Source organism: Arachis hypogaea, chromosome 18 (assembly GCF_003086295.3).
Source record: "Arachis hypogaea cultivar Tifrunner chromosome 18, arahy.Tifrunner.gnm2.J5K5, whole genome shotgun sequence".
Taxonomy (NCBI): Eukaryota; Viridiplantae; Streptophyta; class Magnoliopsida; order Fabales; family Fabaceae; genus Arachis; species Arachis hypogaea.
Window position 1 is genome coordinate 16,393,798 of NC_092053.1, and position 9,450 is coordinate 16,403,247.

At 31.3% G+C, this 9,450-nt stretch overlaps 1 protein-coding gene across 14 annotated transcripts; it reads right to left on the bottom strand.

The window, feature by feature from the left end:
- Nucleotides 1–1,382: 1,382 nt before the first annotated feature.
- Nucleotides 1,383–5,577, bottom strand: LOC112770963 (cyclin-D3-1-like). Of its 14 annotated transcripts, none has more exons than XR_011876292.1 (9): nt 5,215–5,575; nt 4,996–5,049; nt 4,701–4,762; nt 4,256–4,379; nt 3,988–4,174; nt 3,822–3,901; nt 3,118–3,177; nt 1,768–1,866; nt 1,383–1,665 (listed from the first exon to the last, which is right to left on the bottom strand). XR_011876292.1 is itself a non-coding variant. In XM_072225384.1 (8 exons), exons 2-5 carry the CDS (start codon nt 5,045–5,047, stop codon nt 3,846–3,848), a joined length of 357 nt encoding a protein of 118 aa, XP_072081485.1. In that variant the 5' UTR covers nt 5,048–5,049; nt 5,215–5,575; the 3' UTR covers nt 1,383–1,665; nt 1,768–1,928; nt 3,118–3,177; nt 3,822–3,845. The 14 variants fall into 14 exon arrangements, 5 of the variants coding, with proteins under 5 accessions (XP_072081485.1, XP_072081486.1, XP_072081483.1 ...); XR_011876287.1 differs by having other exon boundaries at nt 1,768–1,928; XR_011876289.1 differs by lacking the exon at nt 4,996–5,049 and having other exon boundaries at nt 5,215–5,577.
- Between the last annotated feature and the right edge of the window lie 3,873 nt (nt 5,578–9,450).

The following is a 9,450-nucleotide window of genomic DNA, read 5'->3' on the forward strand; positions in this document are numbered from 1 at the left end:
TTTCTATCTTACACAAGTTAATTAAGGTTTAGTTTGGTAAAATATTTACTTTTAAAAGTTGACTTATAAAAATTAGTTTTTAAAAGATAATTTTTTAAAAATTGTAACATCTATAATTAGTAAATTAAATTAAAAATAATTTTTAATAAGTATAAGTAATAATAAGCACATTTGGTAAACTAACTTTTAAAATTTAAAAATATTATAATAGACATTAATTAATGTAAGACTTAAATTTGAATATTAATTAATAGATGAGATTATATTAGATATTTAATTTTGATAAGTATAAGTCAATTTTAAAAAATTTACCTTTAAATACTTTCAAAAGCACCTCTAATTCTTAAAAATTGTTAGTATAAACATATGAACTTTTTAATTTATGAAACAATGAACGAAATGCTTATTCTTTTAAAAAGTACAAACATATTTTTAAAAAATTTTACCAAATTAAACCAAATTCACAAATTAGTTTTGTAACAATCACTGTACACATCAGCATAATACACTAACTAATCGGTTACAGTGTTAAGTCATATAACACAACTTCTAACCAAGTTCGCCTAGTTCTTTGATTTTTGATTTTCTATAATATTCATACATTTAAGGATAAATTTAAATTCCAAACACTTATTTAAAACATTTTAACTTACTATTTGACTAATTCAAATTGATTAGCCAAGCATTCCTAGTTATTATTAATATAAATGACAATTAAAATCATAATATAATATGAAACCCAAATTCAAATTTATTAAGAGCAGAGGCATCACTACAAAAAAAAAAGGGTTAAAATGGCGGTTTTTTAAGGTAATTACGGCGGTTATAACCGCCATTATTACCGAAAATGGCGCTCCCAAGAAACGCCGGAATTCTGGGCGCCATTCTGGTTATTACGGCGGTTTTCAGAAAACCGCCGTAATAACCAGTGAATAATACGGCAGTTTTTTTGCGGTTAAAATGGCGGTTTTAACCGCCATTTTAACCAAATAAAACGGCAGTTTTGTTGTTGTTTAAAATGGCGGTTTGTAACCGCCGTTTTTACCTGGATTTAATGGCATCTTCCTCGTTTAAAATGGCGTTTCTAACCGCCATTTTTACTGGGTTTAATGGCATCATTCTCATTTAAAATGGCGTTTATAACCGCCGTTTTTACCTGTATTTAATGGCATCATTTTCGTTTAAAATGGCATTTCTAAACGCCGTTTTTACCAGGGTTTAATAGCATCCTTTTCGTTTAAAATGGCATTTTTTAACTGCCGTTTTTACCAGGATATAATGGCACCATTTTTGTTTAAAATGGTATTTTTAGCCGTCGTTTTTACCTAATTGCAATTTTATACTTTTTAAAATGAGATTGAAACTACCTATTTAAAGTGACATTTTTAGAACTCAAATTTTAAAATCTCATAATAACCAAAAGGCATAACCTTAAATCAAACATCATAACAAAATTTTTAACTCATACATGGTCTCCGAAAATAAAAAATCATAATCCAAAAACAAAGTATCAAAGATAATATTTTTCAATAGTTTGTCTTAACGTATATATAATCCTTAATACATAAAATCTTTATCATGCAAGATCATGCTTCTTTGTTGCTCGCCAGAAGACCTACTTTCTAACTCTCTTGGTGATGGAATCTCACTCTCTTGATCTAATCCCTACAACAAAAATATAATTATGAGCACAATAAAAAAAGATAGAAAACTGAATCTGAAACTATTAATCTGAAATTATTGAATCAAAAAAGAAAATTCACATACACTAACTATTTGCACAATAAATCCTCTGTTTTCTGGGAATATCACAGTAAACTAGTTCTTTCAAATCATCAAATTCCACAATAATCTTCCCCAGAGCACCTTCAAAATTTGAAGTGAATGATGCTAAAGCCATAAAAGCATTTGATATTTAAATTCAATGCCTGCAGTAGGATTAATTCATCATTTTAACATCAGAAAAAAGAGCATTATCATGTACAGAACGTGAGAAACTAAGAGCAGGCTCCAGCAAAACCAACCACAACCATATCATGAATCATAAAGAATAATTCAATTCCCTCAATCTTAATAGAGTACAACAATTGAAAGACAGAATCGCACATCACATAGAGATTACCCAAACAAGCGCATTAGAATTACAATCAAACAAACAGCACTGGAGAAGCAAACTATACTTTCAAGAAGAAATAAAGGTTAAAACAGCTAACTAATCACTTGAGAGAAAAAAATAATGTATATATAAGTTACTGAACTTAGAAATAAAAAAAAATGATTATAATGAACAGAAAGAAAATTAAAATAAAAAATCATCTATATATAGCCACTATCAATAGTTTGGAATACTTTGAACTTTCTAGTTTCCTAGTAATATTTTCCTTTCATCCATCACGTGAAATGAGGCCATCAATGTCTCATTATACAAAGGATCTCTTATTCTGGTACTCAAACTAGCATCAAGACTGAACTATATATAGCGCCAAGGGTATTTTATTTGGAAATTTTAAAAGAAAATATTGAAATAATTTTTTTTATCTCATTTAATATTTGTATCTTAATTTTATTGGACTTCCTCGTGAAGAGGAAAGAAAATATTTATGTAGCTATTATTAAAACTGAGAACTCAAAGCTTATCATATCGGTTTTAGTGTACATGAGCCTCTGATGAGATAGAATTTACAATATATGGATGCTTTATCAAGAGGCCAATGTTCATCCTGGGGTAGCCAAGTTAAAGAAAAAAACACACTCATGCATCTAATATTGTTCATGCTGGGATAGTCATATTAACTGAAAAAAAAATTAATTTCTTAGTATTACTCATTCTGTCATTCCATGAAGCCACATACACGTGCATATAGAAACAAATTATTAAAGGATAAATGTTTGAATGAATTGAAGGGGATTATTATTATTGCTTTTTATTGTTGGTTAGTTCCATCATTTCATCTTTCAATTCAATTTTAGTGGCTCTCCAACAACCAAAAGGGATCAAGTAAAAAAGGGGGAACACTTTATTTCCCACCCCCAATTAGGGTAAGATGGAAATGGCATATATTATTACTTTGCAACTAAAATGACAGAAACAGTTAGAAGATGACACGTGATACTAACCAGTAAGCCTTCTTAGAGTGCTAATTGCTTTGCAGTTTCAACAGCTTCATCACTCGATATCTGCCATATTCACATGGGATAGGAATCAATTATAGAACAGAAATGACATTTTCATTCCCCATCAAAGTCGAAAGTTGCTAACACATCATCTAAATTAAAAAATGACAGGATAGATATGATATGATGCTTAGTTGAATATAAATATGGAGAGCAGGGGATTCATCAGTCAGTTACATATTCAACAAGATTTGGAGAAGAGAGAGAAGAGCCTTCAAACTTCTTGTGTTTCAAACTTTTAAAACATGATTATAGGATTTTTAGAAACATTGTTCAATCATTCCATCAATACCCTAGCATGTTCCCAAATTTACTGATCTAGTTCTAAACAGAATATAGCATCCACCCAATTTGATAGCAAATGATCAACCCAACAAGGATATGGTAATTAGATATGGATGCAGAAAGGAACCTGTACTAAAGAAAGAACCCTGTACTAAAGAATGAAGCATAATGACTCATTACAAAGTCATGCAACTGCCATGTCTTGATAAAAGAATTAATTAATTAATTTTATTTAACCGAATTATGGAGAATACTAAACAGGACATATTGAATTATAACTCCAAAAAATTTTTATGTTTATTATTTTTTTTATAAAAAAAAGGAAGAGAGGAGAAAGAAGATGGGAAAGCAAAACAACAGACCTCTATAACTTCATCAAGTATATCTTAGTTCAAATTCCTGGGCACAAAACCAGCCCCAATACCCTGAATATTGTGAGGTCCTGTGGTTAAGAGGAAAGAGAAACAACATACAATTGAAGGATTAGTTAAAGACTAGCGTATTGGAAAGAAAGAGATTAGTTATTACCTGGTAAGAGAGAAAGAAGAAGAGATTGACATGTGTTGAGGAACTGAAAACATTTAAGTCTTCTTGTGATATGATCAATGAAAGAGAGAGGTGTTGGTGGATTCATCTTCCACTCAAGAGTTGAAAGTACCAAAATCTCCATTTTCTTTATTGTTTTTGCCTTAAACACATGTTTTTTGTCCTCCACCTACATATATTTTCATAAATCAAATTTCATTATTAATAAAATGTATTATTATTATTACTTTATATATAGAATTAATCATACTTGTAAATCAAGAGGAAGTGGAACTTGTGTCTCTTCCATTTTAGCAGCAAGAGAGATGCAAGCAACTGCAACAAGATGAGTTAACCATGGCTGCTTCTTCTTCACGGTGAAGGTGAAAAGGAATCTGTGAAGGTAGTTAATAGCAAGAGAAGCTGTGAGAGCAGAGAATGAGAAAGTTTTTAACCATGGCTGCTGCTTCTTCCATTCTTCTCTTGTTCTTGCTCTTTTGATACAAGAGTTTTTAACTCTGAATCATCACACAACATGTCTTATTCTAAAAACACATGATCATGTTCCTCATCATCAGAATAATGTGGTTCTGAGCAATACAAAGAATCTATGTGTTCCTCATCATATGAAGTAGCAATATTAATGAATACTTGTTTAACATGAGAATTAAAACTTAACTAGACATACACTGGCAAATAGAAAGTTAAGTATTTACCCAGGCAACCTTGGCGACCAGCAGTGTTAACAATGTTTGATCCTTCTTCCAAGAAGCACCAACTGCAATCAATAATCGAAACATAGAAAGAATTCATTAATTCAAGCAACCAATAACTTATCCAGATTTAAACAAGCAGAATTCAAGTTAAATCACAAAATCTTTGAAACTCAATTGCAACAAAGAACAAACTCCAAGCCTTAAACCGGGAGATACAGCCAAATACAATACTAATAGAAGTAATTTCTAAGAAGCAAAATAACAAACACATAGAGTGCAATCAGTGCATTATTACTAAATATTTGTGAATCAAATTCACGCAGCCATTGATCTGTCCTATGCATCATTCCTGCAATCATTGAAGTAATTAGAACAAGAGGATGTGAATTTAGTTACAGATCTAGAAGCGAGAAGTTAGAACGCAAATTGAGAAATAGATCGAGGAGGAGAAGGCACGTTAATGCATGAGGAGAAGCTAGCAGAGCATAAGCTCGAAAAAGGAGAAGAAGCTCACAGATCTGGAGAAAATCTTGACGGAGGAGGAGAACGCGCCGCCGGGGAGAACATCACCATAGGAGATCATCGCTGGAGAGATCGTCACTAACGGAGATAGGGAGAGAGTTTCGATTCACAAAACAGAATCTCGATGGAGAGGAGATTCTAGTCGGAGGAGAACGCCGCTGAGAAAATCAGCGCTGGAGCAAATCGTCGTCGGAGCAAATCGTCACTGGAGCATATCGCAGTGACAACGTCATTTTCGTCCTTCCTCTAACACAGTGGCTGCGTCATTTTTGTTTCGGTGTGTAATTTTAGGTTGAATGAGAGTTTGGATTATTTTAAACAATGAGCACAGATAATGGCGGTTAAACCCGCCCAAATCCTTCAAAATTGTCATTTTATGCAAATTAATTATGGCAGCAACATAAAATGCCATAATATCTGAATATTATGGCAGTTTTTTAGAACCATCATAATATAAATGCCATTTTAAACTATTTTTTTTGTAGTGCATGTTGTATTAATTTCTTTTATTTTTTCAAAATAAATTGTAAAAGTGCTACCTTAGTTGATTGTTTTAGATCATGCGGAAGATAGAAAATAAATTATGTTATTTTCGTCATTCTCTTTAGAATATATATGATTTGTTTATTCAGTTATGGAAGCTATTCAAAATTAGAGCATCGATTGATTATCAAAATATTATAATAAAAAGAACTATAATTAATCATCATGACATAACCTTTAATTAAATGTATTACAGGCGTTGGAGAGAATCAGATTTTGCAGCAAAGGTTCCTTATGCAAGAGAGACGGTGGTTGAAGTATTCTTTTGACCTTTTGCTATGAACTCTGAGCATAAATATAACACTGCGAGACAAATGATAACCAAATTGGTTTTTATATATCTTTCTTGTGGATGATACTTTTGATGTTTATGGCACAGTTGAAGAACTTGAACTCCTCACAAAGCAATCCAAAGGTTTGATTTTAGAACAAGAATTCACCTATGTTTATATTATGCTATCTCAATGATGTGAAGTATAGAATTGATTAAGAAAATTATGTTGTAAGTATAGTCTAAATCAACCATTTATCTTTAATTAAAGTTAAAATGTGTCACAAATAAATTTAATAATCGGGAGTAAAATTTTGTATCGTTTTCTCTAAGAATTGACACAAGATGTAATTTATTGGTTAGAATTTTTTTGGAGATTTTTCGAAGTTGAGAACAAGAAAAAATAAATAACTAGAAATTAGAGCAATAAATAACTAGTAAGAGTTGATAATCAATCAATATAAAAAGTCTTGGTTAGAGGTGAGAATCAGAACTTCTATCTTCATTGTCTTTTCCAAGTGTGATAGTAAAGGCTCATTTAGTTATCCTCTAACCACCGAAGAAAAGTCAAGTGAACCCAACTAACTTTAACTCACAAGTCCTAGTTACTTCGTAGAGAAGAACTAGAGTTGGTGAGGTTCAAACTAATATTAGCAATCTTTAATTACCAATCAACACTTGAGTATAACAATTCAAGTGGCTCCAATTACTCAACCCCAAACTAAGCGAAGAAATCTACTCCATGATCATGGATAACATTTCCTCAAACACTTGGTGAGCAAACATAAAAGACATGATAAAAATGAGAAATTAACTCAATTTAAATTACCACCGATAATAATCAACAATAATAAAACAAGTAATAACAATAGATATGAAAATAACTCAATGCATTAACAAAATTTAAAGGTAACAAGATCTAAACATGAATTCAAAATAATCAAATTGACAAGAGTACTAAGGGAAGTAAAGAAGAAGACTATAAAAAAAATGATTAGAAAATGAAGCTAACAGCAATTTCTCTCAAGATTCAATTGAAAAGTAACTAAGAAAATCAAAACCCTAGAGAGAAGTAGGAGTTTCTCTCACTAGAATTCAAAACTAATTCTAAAAACTAAAGCTAAAGTGAAAGTGTGTTTGTCCCAGCTCTATTCCCAACGTATTGTCTTCATTTTTGGGCTTAAAACTGGGCCAAAATCAGCCCAGAAATCGCCCTCAGCGAATTCCCTTAATTGCAGCACGTGACGCTCGTCACGTGTACGCGTCAGCCACGCGTACTCGTCGCCTGGACTTTGCACAAGGTCATGTGTACGCTTCAGTCATGCGTACGCATCAGTGGACGACGCTCCTGGTCACGCGTACGCATCAGACACGCATACGCATCGCTTGGAAGATGGCTTGATCACGCGTACGCTTCAGCCATGCGTATGCGTCGCTTCCAACTTCTCAAACCTTCAATTTCTTGTATTCTTCCACTTTAACATGCTTCCTCTTCATCCTCTATGCTATTCCTGCTCTATTAATCCTGTAATCACTCAACAAACGCATCACGACATCGAATGGTAACAAAAGAGAATAAAAAATTAGTAATTTTTAGGCTTAGAAAGCATGTTTTCAATCATAGTACAAAATTAGGAAGGAATCTTAAAAACATGCAATTTACATGAATAAGTGTGAGAATAATTAATAAAATCCACTCAATACAAATTAAGTCATAAAATAGTGGTTCATCACTCAATAAAAAAAATTAATACCTTTATTACATATATAATAATCTTAATCACTTTTCATTCCCATCATTATTTTGCTTTTTCTTAATTTTTAGACCTTTTATATTTTTAATTTTATTTTTCAAATGGAATATTCGTTGAATACCTTTATTACATAATAATCTTATTCACTTTTCATTCCCATCATTCCCATCGTTATTTTGCTTTTTCTTAATTTTTAGACCTATTTTATTTTTATTTTTCAAATGGAATATTCGTTGCATTGAATCTCTTCGGGAGTGCTTTAAAGTCATTTTCATTAAGGTATTTATTACGGTACGATGATAAATTCATACGTACCGATATGTTTAAAATATGGACAAATAACAATAAGACATGTGGAATTTATTTTCCACGTCAGCATTTAATTTTTTATTTTTTAAATATATAGTATATCACCACTTTTACTAAAATACCCTTTTAATTAAGTAAAAATAAAAAATATTTATTTATTTAATTTTACAAAAAAAACTTAAACATCCTTACTTTATTTGATTAGACAAAAATATTCTTTTAAATTAATCAAATTTTAGAATTCAATTAACCCTAATTTTATAGTTTCTAATAATTGAAACAACAAAACAAAAACATATTAAAAAAACAAAAAATCAAAATTGTTCTTTATCTGAGTTAAACATATTAAAAAAAAAAACCGAAATTGTTCTTTGTCTGGGTTCAGAAACCCTCTTGTTCACGCCTCTGAAAATTTCAGTGTTCTTCATCTTCTTCTCTCCTCTTCCCCTTTTGCTCTTGATATAGCACTGAGAATTCTTCATTGCTGCAGCCAAAGCTCCTTCCATCATCACAATCCTTATTGTGTTCTTCGAATCCTCTATCGGCATGTTCGGCTTTTATGCTCAACTTTGATGGCACTGCTGGATCATCATCGTCATCATGGAACAATGTACGGCAATTGAGTTCATCAAGTCCTAGTGTTAGGTTCCAAATTCCTTCAAGGAAAAGGCAAAGGCATCAATGAGCTTAATTAATTTCTATTTTTGAGAGTTTCATTCCCAGAGTCCTAATTTTTTCACTATGTAAATGAAGTTAACAGCAATCAATGTAAATGTCATATCTTGCATTTGATTATTGGCAATAGATTTTGGTTTTAGTTTAAAAAAGGTTCCTTTTTTGTGTTCTGTTTACCAAAAATAATTAGTCTTTGGATGCTAAGTTTTGTTTATTGTTAACAACAGAAACATCCTTGTGCCAGTCACAAACACAATACTAATTAGTATTTAATTATGATATTCTGCTATTGGCTCTCTTCCAATACACCAGTTCAAGGTAAATGAAGGAGGAGAACACAAGGAGATTAACACAGACTGTGCCATCTGTCTTGGAGAGTTCGAAGAAGGGGAGTGGTTAAAACATCTTCCAAATTGCTCCCATGGCTTCCATGTTCGGTGCGTGGACGAGTGGTAGTGGTTTCGGTTTCATTCAAGTTGTCCTCTCTGTAGAACTTCTCTTTCTTTTTTTAATATGTTTAACCAGATGAAGAACAATTTTGATTTTTTGTTTTTTTTAATATGTTTTTATTTTGTTGTTTCAATTATTTGAAATTATAAAATTAGGGTTAATTGAATTCTTAAATTTGATTAATTTAAAAGGATATTTTTATCTAATCAAATAAAGAAAGGATGTT

Coding starts and splice junctions, on each gene's coding strand:
- LOC112770963 (XM_072225383.1), bottom strand. CDS start 5,059: ATGATTGCAGGAATGATGCATAGGACAGATCAATGGCTGCGTGAATTT. Junction 4,175..4,700: donor TGGTCGCCAAGGTTGCCTGG/GTAAATACTTAA, acceptor AAATATATGTAG/GTGGAGGACAAAAAACATGT. Junction 3,902..3,987: donor TCTTCTTTCTCTCTTACCAG/GTAATAACTAAT, acceptor TCTTAACCACAG/GACCTCACAATATTCAGGGT.